The sequence below is a fragment of the Callospermophilus lateralis genome, chromosome 15 (assembly GCF_048772815.1).
Source record: "Callospermophilus lateralis isolate mCalLat2 chromosome 15, mCalLat2.hap1, whole genome shotgun sequence".
NCBI classification, from domain to species: Eukaryota; Metazoa; Chordata; class Mammalia; order Rodentia; family Sciuridae; genus Callospermophilus; species Callospermophilus lateralis.
Window position 1 is genome coordinate 67,598,037 of NC_135319.1, and position 20,791 is coordinate 67,618,827.

The 20,791-nt window shown below is 48.0% G+C and overlaps 1 protein-coding gene across 10 annotated transcripts in view; it reads left to right on the forward strand.

Moving 5' to 3' along the window:
• Positions 1-270: 270 nt before the first annotated feature.
• Pax2 (paired box 2) overlaps positions 271-20,791 on the forward strand; it is a 78,088-nt gene continuing 57,567 nt past the window's right edge. For 5 of the 10 annotated variants that reach the window (XM_076834377.1, XM_076834380.1, XM_076834378.1 and 2 more), the window contains exons 1-3: positions 334-376; positions 3,881-4,049; positions 4,787-4,984. In XM_076834377.1, the coding sequence (XP_076690492.1) occupies positions 334-376; positions 3,881-4,049; positions 4,787-4,984 (410 nt within the window). Of the gene's footprint in view, positions 377-3,880; positions 4,050-4,786; positions 4,985-20,791 lie in introns of all 10 variants that reach the window. The other 5 variants (XM_076834381.1, XM_076834384.1, XM_076834379.1 and 2 more) reach the window with 3 other exon arrangements.

Genomic DNA, 20,791 nt, shown 5'->3' on the forward strand with positions numbered 1-20,791 from the left:
CCTCAGACCTGGCAGCAGCTGCTGCGCGAGCAATGCGCCCCCGGTGCCCCCTGGCCCGGCCCATTTCCCCGGGGCCGCTCTGCTGATCGTCCAGTCCCGCGCCCCGACGGTGGGAAGTTGCGGCCACTGCGGTTGCAAGCCCCCGCTGGCCCTGAGGAGTCCCGGCGGGGAGCTCAGCGCAGCGGCCCCCGCCCCCGCGCGCCCCACAGCTGCCGGGCGCCCGCTCACCCTCCCTCCTTCACCGTCCCTCCCTTTTCTCCTCAAGTCCTGAAGTTGAGTTTGCGAGGCGACACGGCGGCGGCGGCCGCGCTGCTCCCGCTCCTCTGCCTCCCCATGGATATGCACTGCAAAGCAGACCCCTTCTCCGCGATGCACCGTGAGTACCGGCGCCCGGCTTCTGCTCGGGTTCCAACCCTGTCTAATCCCAACGCAGCCCGGCCCCTGCACTCAGGTCCCATCTCGGAGGCCACACTGGCTTTTCCCGTTCTCTCTTTTCGTTCTACCTCTTTTCCTTTGCCCGGTGTTTCTAACGCCTTTAGCTTCTCTCCCTTCTTCCTTCTGTAACCCACGCTTATTCCTCTGCCTGCCTTCCTACCTTCCCTGGTACTCATCACCTGCTTTTGCTCCTTCCACCTGCTCCTTCTTAGGTCGTGGGACCCACAGCCCTAGGCGGGGGTTCCAGCTCCCTAGTCAGCCTCTTGCCCTAGACTGGAGGACTAATTGACAGGCAGTTTTTAGGGTGTTGTGGTTTTTCTCCCTCTCTGTTTTCTCTCACTCTGTCACCCTCTCTCAGTTTGTCTTCTTCTCCCCGCTCCCTCATCTCTACCTTTCTCAGACTTGGAGTTGTGGGTGTCAGGGAGGAGACTTCTAGCTTGGACAACCTGAGTGTTAGGACAGTTGGTCAGAAGAGAGTGGGGGTGGGGTGCCCCCTTCTGACCCTCCGCTTTCAGCATCTTTTTGGCCCTTCCAGCCTAGTCAAAGCTTCTCCTGGGCTGATTTGAAATATTTCCTTCCTCTCTCTTTCCCATTTCCCTTCCATCTCCTTTCCCTTTGAGTTGAGAATCCAAGGTTGGCAGGACGTGGCATTGTCTTTCCCTACCTCTGCCCTGGGAGATGTTCTAAAACAAAAAGGGGTTAGAGGAGAAATCGAAGTCAAGAAGAGAGCAAGCAGGGCAGCCTTCCAAGCTGGCCCCTGGGCAGAGTGCAGCTCTGCTCAGTTCTGAAGCCTTCTTGCCTGCCTCCCACTCCCTGTTAAGGATCTTGCAGTCAGTGTCCTGGGTAGGGGGTCAGCAAAGAAGGAAAAATGAGGGGGAAAGAACAAAAGGAAGGCAAATCCCCAAAACTGGGGGAAAATGAAAGAGAAGTCAAAACAAGGGAAAGGAAATCAAAGACAGAAAATTGAAAGGATGATACAGAAAAAAAAAGAGAAAAGGAGAAAAGAAACAGGAAAAAGAATTGTTTTAATGAAATTTAAATTTATCTAATTCATATTATGTTTTTTAGCTTGGAAAACCATGAGATATTTAAGCAGACATTTAAAATAAAAAGATAAATAAGATTCTAAGTAGAAAACCCCTCCCCATCTGTAAATTAATAATTAAGATAATTTGCAACTTTTCACAAGGAAACTTTTTAGACCTGGCTTATCTCTGTGCTTAAGACAAGAAAGCCAAGAAGAAAGAGCTGTGTTTCTCTAGGCATATATTTAGCTTTGGGGGGGGGGTCTTTAAAAACTACTCCTGGGATAAAATATATTTCCCTAAATAATTTCTGAGTACAGGAAACCCAAGCCGAGGGTTTCAGGCAGTTGCTTTTCGCTGCAAGCCGGGCCGGAAAGCCTTGCTCCTTTTCGGGAGTGGAATTAGGTCCTCACGCCGTCTTCACCCAGCCCGCCTGTCTCGCAGCCGGCTGCCACTGCTTTGGCTCTCTTCTCTGGAAGATTGCGCCTGGGCCGCGCACTGATAGCCACTTTGAAACCCAAAAGGGAGCAAGGACAGCAGAAGGTGGTCAGAAGAAAGGAGAGAGTTGCCGCGCAGCCGGCGGGCTGGCTGACTCGCGGGCCAGCAGCTACAGTCCGGGTCGGCACCGCCGGCAGTGGCGCATTCCAGGCCTGACTCAGCGCCAGCCCGGCAGACCTCAGGCCTCCGGTCGACCACCGGCCCGGACTTCTGCCGTGCCCCCTTCCCATCTCCACCCTTTAAATTGGGGCTGAGGGGCCAGGCCCGGAGCCCGGGGAGGCTGAATTATTCATCTTTAATCTGCCCGCAGCTGCCGCCTTTTCATGCTGGTAACGCGAGTTCTCCCGGGGCCTAAATTATTGATGGTTGGGGTTTGGAAGGAGGGGAGGGGTGAGGAGTGGGACTAGAGATAGGGAGATACAGGGATGGGGGCAAAATAAGAGGTTCTGGCCTCCCAAGAGCCACCTAATCAGAGGCCTCTTCCCAGGTATTTCACCCGATTTCTTTTGGTTTCCCCAGAAGGGGACGGGAGAAAAAGCGAAGGGGGCACAAGATGCCCCCCCGCTTTTTCCGAACTCGCTTGAGGCCAGCATGGCAGGGGTTGCAGGTTGCTGGCCCATTCTGGCCTAAGCTGCTACAAGTCTCTGAGCTTGGATTGCTTGCTAAATGCCGCTGCAGGTTGATCGCTCTGGGTGCAGGATTTCTAGTCTGCGGTAGGCCAGGGAGAATGGGGCACCGGGCAGAACCCTCAAGTCTGGCACCCGGTGACCACCTTGCCTCTTGTATTGGAAACCCAGCTAGTAGGACTGGAAACCCAGAATCCTCCTTTTGGCCAGAAGAGCAAACGCTCTTGTTGCTGGGTTCCCTGGGCTCTCTGGGCGGCTGGGCTCTAAGAGGTCAGAGGGACTGGTACTGGCTTGGGCTGGCTATAAAGGGTGCCGGGTGAGTCCTCAGCCGATAGGACAGCCTGTGTTGTAAGACCTGGGTGAAATGGTTTGCACCAAGCCCCAAGCAGTTAGCCACTGACAGGCGAACCCAAACAGCCTGTGTTCTCGGCTGCAGCGGGGAACCGCGCAGCTCTCAGGCAGCTCTCAGGCCATCATCTTGTCTTTGACAGCATCAGATGCCCGACCCCTGTCTCTTCCACTCTCCTTTCTTCAGCTGGTTTTCGTTCCACTTTAGACACTGGGGAGATGAGAAGGTAGATTTTTTCCCAAATATCTAAAGATAGAAAACATAAAGGGAAGAAAAACTCCCTGCCAAAAACACACCAAACAAAAAGCACAGGGAAAGAGGTAGTGCAATCCCGATTAAAAATAAATACAAAGGAAGAGGTAGAGAGCAAAGGTGTGTGTGTGTGTGTGTGTGTGTGTGTGTGTGTGTCTGTGTGTCTGTGTGTCCCTCTCTATGCTTGGGGTTCGGCTGAGCAGAGTTAAGCGGACCCGGACCTCCCATCCGCTTCCAAGCCCTCGAACGCACTGAATCTGCCCCTTGCATGCGGCGCAGGCGGGATCCCTCTCCAGCTAGTTCCGTCTTACCAGGCACTTCATCTCCTCACTGTCCTGTATTTGTTCCCAACTGGCATTAATCCCTTTTACCTTATTTCTCCTCCTTCCCATTCTTTTTTCTCTCCTGACTTCTCCATTCCTTCCCTCACTTTCTCCTTCGCATAGACCTGGTCTGAGAGTCGCGTTCTGCCCAGCCCTCTGTCCAACGTCTGCGCTTTCCTCTCTAGGGCCCCTGGAGTTCCAACCCCTAATCCTCCGCATTGTGGTCAGTCCCCCCGCCCCTTCCTTCTCGAGTTCAGGAATATGCCCCACAGACCTACCTGCTCCTTTAGCAAGTCTGGGGCCGCGGACCCTGACTAATGGTTGGTCCCTGCTGTGTGTGGGGTGTTGTGTTTTTTTCTTGTCTCTCCCCAGCAGGGCACGGGGGTGTGAACCAGCTCGGGGGGGTGTTTGTGAACGGCCGGCCCCTACCCGACGTGGTGAGGCAGCGCATCGTGGAGCTGGCCCACCAGGGTGTGCGGCCTTGTGACATCTCCCGGCAGCTGCGGGTCAGCCACGGCTGTGTCAGCAAAATCCTGGGCAGGTGAGGGCCGGAGCTATCCCTGGAGACGACCTCCTCCTTCCCTGGCCCTAGGACTTGGTTAAAAGTGGAGGATGCCAAGCAGGAGAGGGAGACCCCCAGCTAGAAGGGATCTAAAGAGCTGTTTCATTTGGAAAGGGAAATCAAGTGGTGGCACAGCCCTAGGAGGAAGAGTGGAGCAGGGTCAACCCAGTGCCTGCCCTACTTCAGGAACCTCCAAGGGGAGGAAGCTCCATTTGTGGCTTCAGAAAGGGAGGGACACTTTTCCCAGCCAGTTTATGTGAAAGATGTTGGAGGAATGGGGTGGGGAGCAAAATGGGTCCCCAAGAGGAGAAAAGACAGCATTCGGGAGTCAGGAGGGTCCTGGTTCCCATAGGGCATTGTGCTCAGTAGGAAAGGGCTGGAGGTGGTGCCTCAGCCCTGGCTTTACCTGAGGCCTCTCCTGGCTTGCTCTTCCCAAGTGAAAAGCTGAGCTTTCACTCCCCCGTGCTTATTCTGACCAATATGCACCCCTGGTGTGGCTGTCTCCTAGGAGAGAGCATTCCTTAGTCCTCTGCCTCTGCAGCATTTCTCACATTAGCCAAGTTTCCTCTGGAAGTCTCCACTCAGCCACAGTGGTCCATTTCCCTCCAAGCTGCTGCCTCAGGCGGGAGAGTGGCTCAGCGGCTTCAGAGCCTGCAGCCCCCCTGCCCCTGCTACCACCCTGCTTCTTGCTGACCCCGCCGGCCTTCCCGGCGCAGGTACTACGAGACTGGCAGCATCAAGCCTGGTGTGATCGGTGGTTCCAAGCCCAAGGTGGCAACGCCCAAAGTGGTGGACAAGATTGCTGAATACAAGCGACAGAACCCGACTATGTTCGCCTGGGAGATCCGAGACCGGCTCCTGGCTGAGGGCATCTGCGACAACGACACAGTGCCCAGCGTCTCTTCCATCAACAGGTGAGCAAGCTCCCTGGTCTGCAGATGGGACTCCAGTTCCCAGTTTTCGCCTTCTGGGGTGTCTCCCTGAACCAGGTCTCTGCTGTCTGTCCAGCCTCCAACCTGTCTTCCAGCTCCCAGCTTGAAGTCCTTTGAGTAGGGAGAGGATTCTTGGGAGACAGAGAGATAGACAAACAGACAGGGTTGTCTCCAGTTCAGAGCTGGGTATTCCCTGCCAGGCTTCTCCTGCCGGCGTCCTGGAAATGAATCCAAGTGTTTGTGGTAATTAAGACTCCAAGATTATGCGCCTCGGGATCTAGAGACAATCACAGCCCATAGCAAAGCCTTTAAAATGACCAGTGTCTATTCATTGCCTTCAAACAGACTTCCCTTTCTAAAGGCATGCGCTCTTCCCCAGGGGCAGCCACCAGTCCTGGCTCCCCTGCCCTCTTAGCCAACCCCCACAAAGCTTGCCTCCCAAGAGCCCAGGTTTTGCTAGCAAGCTCTGCACAAATTTCCGGCCTAGAAGTACTGGCATCCAGGTCTGCAGAGCAAATGCCAACCACCAGACAGTTATTGGCAGGATTGAGGATCTGGACAAGGAGTAGGATGCCACGCAGGGAGGGAGAAATCAGACCTTGAGACTGAAGCTTTGGAGATGCCCCAACCACCTAGGGTACATATCTCCAGGATGAAGTCTTTGCACTGATGACAGGTTCAAGAGTAGGGATGACACAAGCCAGAGTAAGCTTAACATGTAAGATAGTTAGAACTCTAATTCCCAAACTCCTTCAGTGTGTTCTCTGGGAGAATACATGGGCATGCTGCATGCATATATATCACAGCCAGTATGTCAGCATGCCTTTCTTGGGTGGCTGCAGAACACACAAGCAGCAGTTGGGCTTAGGAACCCCAGGACAGCTTCACCGTTGTGCAACTGTACAACCTGACAGTTATACACAGAGATCCTGCACAAGTCATTCACCAATCAGAAGTAAGTTTCAGATAGCCTTGGACCTCCATTTTAAGGTTCTCCCCAAAAGAGAAGAGGGCTAAGAATTCCACACCCCATTATTCTTTGCACTCTTTTAAAGGCTCACTATCAAGGCGACTAATAATTCAGATGGTGCCTTTTTCTGAAACTGGCATCACCAATCACAGGGTTTTTATTAAAATATTTTGCAAATGATATGGAATTATCCCAAATCATCCTGAAAACAGCAGGTAGAATTAGCTGGTAGAATGTACCTTGGCTAAAGAAGATTCCCTCTGCCACACTCGTGCTGTAACGTACTGCAAGGCGACCCCAGAAATTATCCCAGTGTGTGCCATCTGTATTAAAATGGTTATTCAGTTATGAACAGGGTAACATAATACTGATCAGCTAATTATACACCCTCCGAAACCCTCCAGCTCCCTGGGTCTGGCTCAGCCAGGTATTGAATATATGATGGTTTGACATTCAGATACCTTCCAAAGAAGCTGGAGAAAAAGGCTGGGTGGTTTGGGAGAGGAATAAGTCCTTTGCATTTGAAAGTCAGGAGGAGGCTAAGGAAGCTGAGGGCTGAGGCAAGAGTGCTGGTTAGGGAAAAAAAGGGGACAAAGCATTGTTTTCTGAGCCATCTGAGACTGTCTCAGCTGGCTACTGGCCCTGACAGTGAGTTGGAACTGAGGTCTTAGGACGAGAGCAGCTGGAGCCAAGAGTGACCCAGTAGAGGACCTGCGTTGCTGAACTAGGTGGTGACATCTGGGTAATATTTCAGAGAAATGCTTGTTGTCAGTGATGGGATTTTCAAGCATTTGGAAGAACCCAAGATGTGTATAATTAAGGTGATTCGTTTCCTTGTGTGGCATGGAGGAGTGGAACAACAAAGTAGTTGTGGTGGCAGCCCTATCTAACACAAAAGATGTTTTTGGAAGCTGGCTTAGGCACAAGTGTGGGATGTTTCATCCTCAAAAGCCATAGAGTGTAGGCAACAGGTGACCTGAGAATCAAGCTCTGGAGACCTTGAGGAACACTCACCAGAACTGGGGGAAAAAGTAGACAAGCGAGCCATCTGTGAGATGCATGGCCTCACATGACATCTCTGACAGCTTCAGAAACTACCCAGCAAAGGGCCCTATCACCAGAGGGGCATAGAGGCTTCCTTGGGTGCAGAGAAATAACTAGATTTTGCTGGAGATGGAGAGGGAATATGAGGAAGGAATGGGGAAGCCACTGGTAGCACGGTGGCAAGCCCTGGGTATAAAATTAGGCTTCATGGCTTCTTTTGTCAACAAGAAGCAGTCAGGTTATTCTTGATTTTGCTTTGGGCAGAATTCTCCCACAGTTCATATTTTGGAAAGAATTCTAGGAGCTGCTAGGATACCCCATCCTTAGCATCCTTCTGGTATGTGCTCTGCTCTTAAGGAGAGGGTTTTTTTGAGATGTGCTTCACCCTAACACTTGATAATGACAGGATGTTTCTACTGGTGCTTTTTTTTTTTTTAAAAACTTAGCTCTTTCTCAATTCTGAGAATTCTCAGTCTCTGTAGGAAGAACATAGAGATTTTCCTCTGTGCAGAGACTAGTGCATGGGAAAATGGGGAGTTTTAAGTTCAGAGATTTATTGTTGGAGAGTTGTCCACTTGTGTTAGGTCCTTTCAAACAGTTTTGAGTAAGGGTGGCAGGAGCCAGCATTGGCAAGAAAAGAAGTTCACACATGCTCACCCACCTGAGCCAAAGGTTTTTCACCTTCTCCTCCCCAAAACAGATGCTGTCGCCGCACTTGAAATATGCTGTTATGGCTATAAATTAAATTGCTTTTTGTGTTTAAAAATGGTTTTGGCATTCTCTGATCCTGTCGCGATAAAAGCTTAGTGTCCAATCTCCATTCTCCATCAGCAAATCCTCTTGGAATTGCCTTTTTGGGCCAAAGGAGTGTGCCAGGGAGGCCTCTGTACTCCCAGAGAACACTGTCCAAAACCTCAAGTTGACTGGGTCGCTTAACACATGGAATTTATCCGAATCATTCTTAATATTGGGTTACTGATCGCTGACACAGAATTGCCAGCTCTTCAGCTTGTACGCCACTGCTGTGGAGGGCTGGTATTTATAACCAGGTTTCTTTGGATTGAAACCTGGCATGGGAAATTGCCTGGAGCAGGGAGAAATGGAGGGAGATCCTTGCTACCAAAGGAGGGAAAAGTCACTAAGTTACATGGCTGAGCAATTGACTAGGCGGAGAGGATTTCCCTGATTATGTGCCAGAGTCTTCTGGTTTGGCTGTTGCTCTGGGCAGGGAATACAGCTCCTTTGAAAGAATAACATGAACTCCAGATGAAGTCTAGGGTTACTGGAGATCCCCTGAGGGTGCATTCTTGGAGTGAAATGACAATAAGGGCACCACTTTCTAACTTTTTGAGGCTGTCCTACACTCTTTGGAACCAGTGACTCCTCACCCCTACATTTTTTGGAGTGGACCTTTCCAGAGTCTGCTCCTTACTGCCCACCAACCATTGGTGCTCTCCCTTAGCTTATTTGGTTCAAAATAAGCATATTCCTTCTAGCTGTGGCAACGCTGGCTGCAACAAGGTGATAGCCCCAGCACACGTGTTAAAAAATTCCAGTCTGTCATTCAGGTGTTTTCTGATTCCTCCTAACACCACTGTGTCATTCTCAGGTCTTTATCAAAGGTCTGGCAGTGGGGGTGACAGTGGTCTACCAGTTGTCCTTTCAAGTAAGCTGGGAGTTAGTCATTCCAGGACCTGAAATGTTGAAGATGACTTCAGGGCTAGGGTCTGTTTCTCTTTCTCTGAAACTCACATTCCAAAACATTGCATGTTTGATTCTGGCTTAGCATGGTGGCATTGCCTGCCCTATCTCCATATCCTCATAGCTGTTGGTGGTCAGTGCTGTTGGACTCAGGGCAAAAAGCCAGAGTGGATCAATGAGTTAAAAAAAAAAAAAAGTCCACAGAGGAGTGAGAGAAATAAGGACAGAGAACCTGCTTTGGGGGCACTAGGCTTAGCACACTGGGGCCGCAAGTAACAGTTTATTCTCAGCAGTTTCTAAGAAGCCATGCCCACCCCAGAGGGTGTCTCCAGCTGTTAAGGTCTCCTATCCTTAGAACATGCGAAGCAGGCATGACTATCCATCCTATTCTTTAACTTGAGCTGGAGTTGACTCTTGAAAAGCCCATTTTGTTTCCTCAGTTGTTTTAGCCTGGACTTCTTGGCCAGCAGTTGTATTTGTCTGTCTCCCTATTGACTGGCTTGTGGATGTTCAGGCTACAATATCGCCTCTGGTTGAGGGCAATGACTGGTCGCCTTGAGTTCTATGTCAGCTGGCAACTTTTAAGAAGAGGCACACAGGAAGGGTTATTCCTAACAAAAGCCCCAGGTGGGTTTTGGAGGATGATGCAAAAAAGAAAAGAGAGAGGGAGACCCTAAATAAGTAAATAAATAGTGTCCCAACTGTTCCGAGAACTCAATAAAACAATCACATCAAATATGAAGAGGCATAAATCTTGTGTCTGCACAGGTAACCTACTCAATTGCTTTTATTATCGCTCAGGCTGCCTCCATTTATTACCGTCCATGGCCCCGGCAAAGGAGACTGCATGGAGGGTGGTCTCCAATGCAATCCTACACCCAGAGAGGCAACAATCAGCCCATACAGCCAGGGATTTCGATGGGAACCCGGGAAGGGCCCATCTGTCTGCATGAAAACCAATCAATAACTCTGTAACCAGAGCCCTTGTCACAGGGAAATGGACAACACAACAGTTCAATAGAAGGGCCACAAGGGGAATTAGCCAAGTGGAGATGGGGCAGGGCAGGAATGGCTCCTACAGAAGGGAAATAGGGGTGACCAGAGAAGAGAAGATTGGGGAGGCAGTGAGGATGAGGCAAGGGAGAGCAGTAGCCTCATATGCCTATTGACATAAGGTGGGGGCTTGTTGTGCAGAGTAGAGTCAGGGATAGAGAAGCAGCATTGGAAGTTGGGGTGGTGGGAACCTGTTTTGGAGGGCAGTTGGGAAATGGGTATTTTTGGGGGGCACACAGGATGGTGTAATTGTAAATGTGACAGGATCTGCTCACGGGCTACATGATAGCTTCTAGACAAAGAGTAGCAATCATAGTAACTGGTGCAGAAGATTAATTACACTTCCCCCAAAGCCTGTATTCTGAAAAGGGGGCTTCTTATAAACCCATGTGGAATGGGGGTCCTGCTCCCTAGTCCTCTTAGCAAGACTAATGAAGGAACACCTTAATCTAGGTGCCCATTGTCCATTCCCAGCTTCCTAGACCTGCATCTCCAGTTGCATCTCTAGCAGTTTTGCCTCTTGGTGCTCAGGTCTGGCATTACTGCTAACTAGGGCTGCAGTTCTTATATTAAGAAGAAAATGAATATACTAGAAAGAAGTCCTTCTTCACTTCCTGTTCCTTAAAAGAATGCAGTAAAGGATACTCACCTGACCTGCCAATTCTCTGGCTCCCTACTTGCTTTCTCATACCTTCTGACCAGCCAAGCCAGTGTCCAGAGCTCAGATTCCTGCAGGGGAGACAGCTGCAGGCACAGCTCACTCACTCTGGGTGCATCTGGAGAAGGCAGAGTGAGAACTGAGATCTGAGGAATGGGAAACAGTGTCTCCCAACCAATCTCCATAGCACAGGAGACATACCAGGTGGGGAAAAGTGACATCACCTAGGATTATCTATCTACCACTGAACCTCTGGGTTGAGGTGTTTTCTCCTGTTGGTCATGTTTTCTGTTGTGGTACTACCACTGCACAGCTTGAATATATTCTTGATGGATTATAGACATAAAGGTCAATGTCTTCTACGTGTGGGTCTTCTGTGTGCCCACCAGTGTCTGCTGTTAGGTGCAGACCTCTGAGGCCAAGAGGAGGAAAGGGAGGAAGGCCCACAGGACATGACCTATAGTCACAGGCAAAGGCCTGGTACCTTGTACTTGGGCCCAATAAGTCATTGGGCTGTGGGCAAAGTGGTAGCAGTAATAAGGCTGAACTAAGGATGCCTCATTTCAGCAAACTGGGACCAGATTTTTTTAAAAATTATTTGCATAGTAATACTCTATAGTTCAATTAGCTCCCAATCAGAGGGAATTTACTGAACCAATGCCATCTCACTGTCTGACATACAATTGTGTGACCAGCTGTCCATCATTGCTTCAACACTCCAGCCCCAGATCCATTGGCAATGCTAGTTAGGGACCAACCACATCAGCAACCAAGAAGACACTCTTCCAGTATAACTCTTCCTCCCAAGCTATGGTTCAGTGACTCACAAGCCAGGTCTTCCAACAGGAGGCATGGCACTGGGACATAGTCATGGGCAGAGCTCTCCCTAGGGCAGGCCCAGGCCTAGTCTTCAAAGCCTCCCCCAATAATCCGGGTGCCAAGAAATGAGGAAGAGGCTCTGGGTCAGAAATGCATGATTGGACCTGGCTAAGAGGCCAGGCAGGGCATGGTGGCAGAGGCAGCTGCTTTGGGGCCTCCTGAGGAGGGCTGGGCACAGAGAGCTGATGAGCATATGGGAAATAAGAGGAAAATGGCCTTGCCTGGAGGAAAAGGAGCAGGCCCCACGTACCAGGGAATTCTCTGGTAAGAGAGGAAGGTGTGTAGGAGGCAGATGAGAGTGCTCACAGAGCTAGGATCACCTTATAACTTGTCCTCAATCATAAAAATAGCAGGATCCTTCCCTACATTTCTTGAGAGATGACACAATGAGAAGTTTTGTGTTTAAAGAGAGGAGCAGCACTGAGTCACTGGGCAGCATTCTATTCATTTTATTATCAGGATGTCGGGGAAGGAGGTTAGTGCCCACAAGTCCAGACTGTCAAGACTTTTATTTGCCAAAAGTGGTGAAGGGGCAGTTACTTACAACACAAATGTCTTCCAGATTCTGGCAAGGAGGGTACATGGCTCTGGGAGGATCCATGGCTTATGGGAGCCTGACCTGTAGGCATTGATATAGGAAAGCATGAGGAGGGTGCTGGGGATGGAACCCAGGGCTTTGCATACATTAAGCAAGCTCTCTCCTGCTGAGCTACATCCCAAACCCAGGAAGACTCTTTTGATAACTCCGTGCTAGACATAGGGCTTGATTCATCCTGGCCCTAGATAGGCAGCCTCTGGTCTATGTAACTCAATGCACTGACTGGTCTTTCTGCTTTAGGCCAGAGCAGTAACCTCAGTGCAAGTGCAAGAGAATAGGACATTTTCTGAGCCCCTTAGTCCAGAAGGTCATGGGGAAGGGAGTATGGGAAGGAGAGGAGAAGAGACGTGAACGGGAAGGGGACAGGAGGTGAGGATGTGGACTGCAAGAGTGAGGAGGGAGGTGGGAAGCTGAAAGGTGAAAAAGAGCTGTCTGGGAGTTGCTTTGATCTGGCTGGGGTTCCTTAGGACAGGAGCATGTGGCAGGGTCAGAGAATGCATCCACAGAGCTTGAAAAGGAGAATTGGATCCTGCTCATCTGAGCCAGAGTCCTTGATACCCTTCAAGGTCTCTAAGGTGATTGAAGGGAGCAACAGCTCCAGGCAGCTGGTAGTCCAGACTGATGGGACATTGAGGAGCAGCTCAGAGGTGATAAAAGAGTAGAGGCCAGGGAAGAGAAAGTAGGAAAGTTTCTGAAAAGAGAGTGGAACAAAAGAAGTGACATTGGGGGGATAAACTTGCAGAGCTGGGAGTGGTGTAGTGCCTTCTGTGAGGGACTCACCAGAGCTCTGGAGGTGGATATTGCCCCCTGCCCCCTCGGCACACTGCACAACACCAACAGTATCCACGGGGCTGCTGCAGTGCAGGCGCTCCAGCCTGGTCCCTAGCAGGCTGAGAAGGAAGAGTGAGAGAAAGGCCCGGAAGAAGAGGGGGCAGCCTAGCTTCCTGGGGCTTCCACATTAGAGGCCCCTCAACTCAGAGCCTCTGGTAACTTCTCTCTGGACTTTTGCTCTGCCTGCTTTCAGTCCTGCCCCACTCATAGCCATCTCCCTTTGCAGCGGTCAGGAACAGAGGAAGCCAGCTGATATGCTGGGCAGCTCCTGGCGGGAGGCAAGACAGGGCAGCAGGCTGAGAAGGGAAAAGTGGAGTTAAGAAATCAGAGAGGAAGGAGAAGAGAGGACTGGGAGAGAACGAAGGGGTAAAAAGGAAGAACAAAGAATCCCCAGAGCTCAAGCAAATAGAAGCAAGTGCTGGGGACAGCGCTCCATAATACTGGTGCTCCCTCTTGACCCTGGAGTCTTGGCTGGGCTCTGCTGCCCTGCCCGTGTCTGGTAGGTAAATGAAGGAAGCTGAAGAGGCCAGGAGCTTTATGGACAGTACTGGCCTGATGGACCATGGAGATGGTCAGGGAGGAGCCCCTCATTTGGCCCCTTATTCTGCCAGCTCTCATTATAATTCTAGAGGGTGAGCTCTGGTGTGTGCCTTAGTGTGTTACCCTGAGAGAAGCTGGTGAACATGTGGTGGGGGCCTCTGTGTAGCTCTGATTTAGAAAATGTATATGGGCTGGTGGCATCTAGCCAAGCTTGGCTTTTGTGCCCATGTCTAAATGGCCTAGCATTCCAGGGAGCTCCTGGAAGGAGTCAGTCTGGTCAACCCAAGTGGTCTACTATTCAGGTTTCCAGTTGATAGGATTATTTGGTCCCCAAACAAGAGTCCCTGCCATCACTTGGAGGGCCTGCTTGTTTGGGTGTTAGCAAATGCAATACAGAGAGCACAGGGTCAAAAGGACAGTAGACATCCTGATGGGTCAATAGGTAAGGGTCAGGGCAGGTCCACATAGGGTCCTGACACTGTTAGTCTGTGGACACGCACATGCCTGGGGGTGTCCACTGGTGAGCAGCATGTGTTTTCTTCATTGGAGGTGAGAGTGTCAAGTTGTGTATGATGGCTGGAGTGGTAAGTGTGTATAATATCCTGCTAGGTAAACTGGTAGCAGTTGTATTATTTTATCTGCCGTGTCACCTCAAAGGGAGACAGTGCTTTGGACAAGGGCTGGGATAGTTATCTCCTTCTAACATCAGCAGAGTGAACACCCCCTTTCCACAGTTCCTTCCCTCTCCTTCCTCTCTCCTTCTCTACACTCAGGAGCCAATCTCGGTAGATTCTAATTGAAGAGTGAGGAGAACTTGATAAGATAAGGAAGGCCATCCTTCCTCTAGGGACCAACAGAGGTTTCATGTTCCCTCTCCCCTCTGCTTCTCTAAGGGCAGACAGCCTTCCGACTGACTGTGACTGTCTGGCCTCGGGGAGAACCAGAAGGACAGAGGTATACTGAGGTTGGGGCTTGGCTTTCTGACCCCAATCACTGTGGTTCTTGGAAGGAAAGCCTAAGAGGATCCTGAATAAGGGTTGGGGGAGGTAGAAGATAAACAGCAGAAGACAGGGAGAGAGAAGTGAGAGCCTACTTGGAGCGACACTGACCAGTCACACTGTCAGTTTGGGCCACAAAAATAGACTGGGAAGGGGGAAGCATGCACACTCTGAAAGCTTTCACCTAGATTTCAGAACTAAGCACTCAGATCCCTATAGAGGGGACAACCCCAGTTCAGGGCCAGCTGCTCCTTAGAACAGTGTTGGCCCTCACTCTCAGCCTCCTGCCTCCCACTCAGCAGATGACATCTGCCTCTTCCTCCACTCTCATCGCCCGTTAACTTGACTGTTAAGAGACAGCTCGGAAGGTCATGCGGACTCCTTAGGAGATGACCTCCCAGGGCAGGTACAAAAAAAGTTGAGAGAAATTCATTTCATGGCTAGTGGCTGCTTAGAAAAGGCGATTCCAGCAGACGAATGTGATAAATGTTAACTGAGCATTAATCGCATTAAAGAGGGCCCTATAAACTTTTCATTTCTAATTAAATTCGTCCAGTGATGCTGCCCAAGCGAGTACTCTGGGCCTTTGTTTATGTGGAAAATTAAAATGCAAATACAATGGGATTTATTTCCAGGAGTGGAGTGATGGGCTGGCCTCTCTGGCTACTGGTCTCCAGGCCTGTCAGGCCAGGTAACTGCTTCTCTGGAGGTATTGTGCCCCTTGTGACAGATTTTTGTGTGAAGGGAGAGACCAGAATCCAAGGTCAAATAGAGTTAGGAAAGGGGAAAAGGTGTAAAAGGAATTAAAGAGAAGGAAAAAGGGCAATAAGTGGCCCAGGATAAAGAGAATCATGGTCCTGTTTTCCCTCCAACTCACACCTGTAGAATAAAATCCCAACACCTTGCTTGTGAATAATGTCATTGCAAGCCTTCTCTGAGATGAAGGAGTGCATGGGGGAATTTGGAGGAAGTGGCCCTATAAGCTATATGTGGATCCCCTCCTAAGAGGACTCAGTGGTCATCTATAGGATGGGCCCACCACCTGGATTTGTCTCTGGCATTTTGGGGCTGCTGTCTACATCATGGTTTTGCTGGGCTCTTCCTGCCAGTGCCAAGTGGCATTGACACTGAGCAGTGGAGCATAGAGGCACAAACTGAAGAGGACATTGTGCATGCACACTCGCACGCACTCAGCCTTCTTACACGTAGGGAGAGCCAGTTGCTCATGAGAATAAACAAATGTCCCTTGAAAGGAGTCTTTTAGTGCCATAACCCCTTTGATAAAAGCAATAACCCTAAATGTTATTGAATAGAACAATCTAAAATTCCTATTTGCAAAAACATAAATTAAGTCCAGGGGAGAAAAAACCTGAGTAAGAAAAATCATTTGGCTGTATCAGAGATACTGAAAGATAGCTCTGCTGCTCTATGATTAGGGAAGTTGTAAACAGCATTAAAACACAGAGGAGAAGGAAATGGAGGTAGGAGAAGTGAGAAAAGGCAGAACACTAAATCACAAATAGAGGTACATATACAAAGTCACAAACCAGATTTACGCCAAGCTTTGCAAAATCTACAGCCTAGACTGCCAATGCGTAGAGACACTGAGTACACAGACACACAGGCATTTGGAGAAGAGGCAGTGTGGAGAGGGTGGATTGGTTGCACCGTGGGCAGGCTGCTTGCTGTGCTGGATGCTGGGATTGATCCATCAGCTTTGCTGTGCAGGGATCTGATTGGTATGGTTCTTTAGACAGCCAAGGATACAGCTGTATGAGGTTTTTAAAGGTCTTTAAGTACATGAGTCTCTTGTGAGCTAGATCCATGTTCTAATGGATCTCCAAGGTAGCAACCCATTCCCACAATGCCATTTGCCTGACTGATTTTTCGAATAGCTGCTACCCCTGTCCTCTTTAGTCTGTTTTATTCTGGGTTATTCTTTTCCTCTTTAGTGTTCACTTACGTGTCTTGGAAATGCATGAGCACTTGCTGACAAACAGGTTAATGACTGTGGCAACTCCCAAACATCTGGATGAAAACCAAAAACTTTAGTCAATCATCTATAAAGGTTGTCCATATGATGCCAAAGATCTGGTATATTAGAAATATTCACCTAATTGATTGGATCTCCCAGTTTTTATGCAGGCACAGAAACAACACATTGGGAAACACCTGTTTTCAGAGAAAAATGTTCTAGGAAACTAAGTGTTGTGGTTAGTTTTTCTCCCCCCAGTTCTGGGCATGGAATCCTAGGACTGAAGCATGCTACCCAAGGGCTCTACCACTGAGTTACACCCCAGCCTGATTTTATTTTATTTTGAGATTCAGTCTACGTTTCTGAGGCTGGCCTCAAACTTGCTATCCTTCTGCCTAAGCCTCCTGAATAGCTGGGATTACAGATATGCCCCACTGTGCCCAGCTAGAAAGTATCTTCGCTGCATTTGGGTCTGATTTCTAGTTTGAAAGAAGGCTGGCATTTACTGGGTAGTGGAAGAAGTTAGTGGGGGCAGCTGAGAGGAACTTTGCTTCCACAAATATTTTGGTCAGGAAGATCACTTTGTACACATAAGCTGAAGCTTATTTGTCATTCATCAGGGGGTCCACTTTGCCATCTTAAGGAGACAATCAGGTTCTTAATAGATTTGATTTTTTATTGATTTATTCTTTCATTTATACATTCAGAAAACCTTTGCTAAGCACCTACTATATGCTAGGCAATTCACATACAGTTGTGTGGGATAAAGTAAGAAAGGAAGCTCTGGGGAAAACTTTGAATCTAACTTCATTACTCCCTGGCCACATGGTTTTGAGCAATCTCATTTCCTCTCTGGACCTCAGTTTTCTCACTCATATATCATGGGTATAATCATGTAGGTCTCTCATAGGTTGTCATGAGGGTTAAATAAACTAATCTACATAAACCTGCTTAGACTTGCACTTGGCCGATATTAAGGGCTTGACAAATGTTATTCTTACTGTAGTAGTAATTGTTAAGTGTGTGTTTCTTTCCTTTTATTATAAGTTTTTTCTTTTCTTGGTCTGTAGTAGTAATTGTTAAGTGTGTGTTTCTTTCCTTTTATTATAAGTTTTTTCTTTTCTTGGTACCAGGGATTGAACCCATGAGCACTTAACCACTGAGTCACATCCCCAGCCCATTTTATGTTTGTATTTTGAGACAGGGTCTTCTTGCTAAGTTTCTTAGGAACTTGCTAAGTTGCTGAGGCTAACCTTGAACTTATGATCCTCCCAAGTCAGCCTCCCAAGTTGCTAGGATTACAGGCATGTGCTGCCTCACCCAGCTAGTGTGTATTTCTTGTTATGTGTCTATATCAGTGTGTGTGCATTCTGGTTTGTGTTTGCATAAACACTGAAATCTTTTTAAAAAGAAAACTTGAAGAACCACAAGGATATTCTATGAATAGTGTTGTGTATCATAAAGGCCAGTGAGAATTATGGTATCCTGTGAGCCCAGTAGATTTAAGAAGCAGATCTGTTCTGTGTGCTTTTTAATGGCAGGAAGTGGGGGGGTCTCTGCAATTCAGTTCTCTGACCATTGAACAGAATTGGGCAGGTAATTGTCCCCTTTGTTCACTTTGTGAGCTCAACCTGTGTGTGTGTATGTGTGTGTGTGTGTGTGTGTGTGTGTGAGTGTGTACTGTGTACAAGTGCACACTCCTCCTCTGGATGAGCCTGCTGTGGCTTGAGGAGTTGAAGGTTGGCATTTTCCCAACTGCATGGCATTTTCATGGGTTGTGGTGTTTTGCATTTTGTAGGGTTTTTTTTTCTTTTAAAGATAAAATGAAATGATAGTAGGAAAAAAATCCTCTTGTGATGGGTTTGAACGGTTTCTATGATTCTTAAATGTCACAGACAGGAGAGGAGAGGGAGGTAAACAGGAAGAGTAGGGGATTAGAGGGCCAAAATGGAGATAAGAGAAAGAATGAAAAGGGAGAGGAAGCAGCAAACAAATATTTGATGAATTCAAGCTAAATCTGTCAACAAGGGTCTTGCATATCTGGATATTCCCAGGGAGCATGGGAATTTGATAATCATTGTAGTTATTTTCATTGCTAAGGAGTAAATAATTTTAAGAAAAAAAGTCAAGAGCCAGGTGCACCTGTAATCACCTCAACTCAGGAAGCTGAGGCAAGAGGATTGCAAGTTCAAGGCCTGCCTCGGCAACTTAGTGAGAACCACAGCAACTTAGCAAGACCGTCTCAAAATAAAAAAACAAGAAGAGCTTCGATGTAGCTCAATGGTAAAGTGTGCCTGGGTTCAATCCTCAGTACCACCAAAAAAAAAAAAAAAAAAAAGAGTTCAAGAAACAAAATTTAATTTGGACTTAATCTATTTGCTACGCCTATTTACTCTGTGTCTGGCAAGAATAAAGATCAAAACAAAGGTTTCCCAAATACACAATGATGTTTCTTCCAGCTCCATGGGAAATTCTATAGAATGAGTCTGAGTTCTAGTTTCATTCTTGCCTGAAATTCTCCTTGCCCCTTTGGCTTAGTTAACCAAGTTCAACTTGGGGAACTTCCAAGGATCCTAACAGCTCTAATGGTCATTTGTCTGATGTCTTAATGGTCACTTTATTACCCTTTTATTTGTTGTCAAATTTAATACCTACATTCTACTATCTCTCATTTATACCCATTAACTGGTGAAAGTTCAGATTTTTTTAATTAGAAAAAATTTTAAATGAGCTGAATTGGAATTGTGAGAGCTGAATTATCCTCAAAGTGTATTTTTTATACGTGTAAAATCTGCATGAGGGCTGCCATCTTCCTTTCAGCCTATTCATCACCAAAGGGCTGGCTGCCACCTCAAGACGGAGATGGGCAATGGTGGCCTCCACCAACCCCTAGCCCCTGCATTGCCCAAATAGACCAGAAACCAGAAAGGAGCTGCTTCCTTTTCCCATGCTACCTGACTGCTTTTTTATTGAACTTCTCTGCTTAAAACACACACACACACACACACACACACACACACACACACATTCTCTCTCTTTCTTCTTGATTTGCCTTAGGATCTTATGTACATCAACACACTTGTAAAACTCTTTGTATATGTACATTGGCTAATCTTAGGGCTGATTTACTCAATTTACTCAAGCCCTAATATTGACCCTCCTCCTCCTCCTCACAGTCATAGCTAACCAGTGATTACTGCAGTAGGAACTGTTCTAACCATGTTGCTTGTATTAATTGATTTAAGCCTCATGAACAACCCCACAGGGCTTTGTGGGATTGTTTACAGATGATGTAACTGGAGAACAGAGAAGTTAATAACTTGCTGGAGGTCACCGGTTGCATAGCAGAACTAGGACTTGAACCCATGAAGTACTCATTTGTCTGCCATGTCACACTTCATATGCACTCAGAATAAATGGAAGTGCAGGCATGGGTAATTTCTTGGAAAGCTCTGTATATTTTGTATAATTTTGCAGTCTTTTTTTAATTTTTAGAAGTAGTTGGACACAATACCTTTATTTCATTTATTTATTTTTATGTGAGACTGAGGTTCAAACCAGGGCCTTGCACGTGCTAGATGAGTGCTCTACCGCTGAGCCACAACCCCAGTCCATATTTTTGTAGTCTTAAGTCCCATTCGTACTTTTACTTACAAGCTCAGAACAAGGACCCTGTGCCCTATTAGAAGGTCACACCTAGTATATGTACCTGTAACCTCCCTTTGTGTGCAAGCTGCTGCTAAGCCACATCATCTGGGGATACTAGGAAGGAAGAAGATGCTGCTGGCCATGGCCACAGAATGGAGAGGAATAGAGTTCTTGGAACTAGAATTCATGTTATCCTCATTAGGTCTGAAGAGTTGACTCCCATCCATTCTCCTCTAGCCCCTGCTGGGACTTAGACTTTGAACAGGCATAGGGGTTCAGCTAAGGGCTTCGCTCTCCAATTTAGGCAGACATAGGGAGGGTGGCATCAGGACCTCAGCCTGTGGTAAAGTCAGACCTGTTCAGTGGAGCAGAAGCAGTTTGTTTCAAGAAGAACAGAACTTTATATTTGATCATCAAGAAGAGATTTGTGGCTGGGTGTGGTGGTGCTCACCTGTAATCCCAGAGGCTCAGGAGGCTGAGGCAGGAGGATCGTGAGTTCAAAGCTTCAGCAAAAGTAAGGTGATAAGCAACTCAGTGAGACCCTCTCTCTAAATAAAATACAAAATAGGGCTGGGGATTTGGCTCAGTAGTTGAGTGCCTCTGAGTTCAATCCCCAGTACCCTCCCCCAAAAAGAGATTTTTTTTTTCATTTCTAGAATCTTCCCTTTGGAAAGGAGCAGCACAAATGACCAGGCCTGAGTAGGCTAAAAAAGCCAAAGGATGGGCCCTTTCACCCACAACCACACCAAGAAGGCAGTTAGAGCAATTACCTAATCATGTACCACCACCCAGCTCCAACATCATTACTCAACCCACATCACCAAGGAGACACCCATTAACCTAATCTCTGAGACATACTTTATGAATAAAAAGATGCAGATATGATCAATGAAC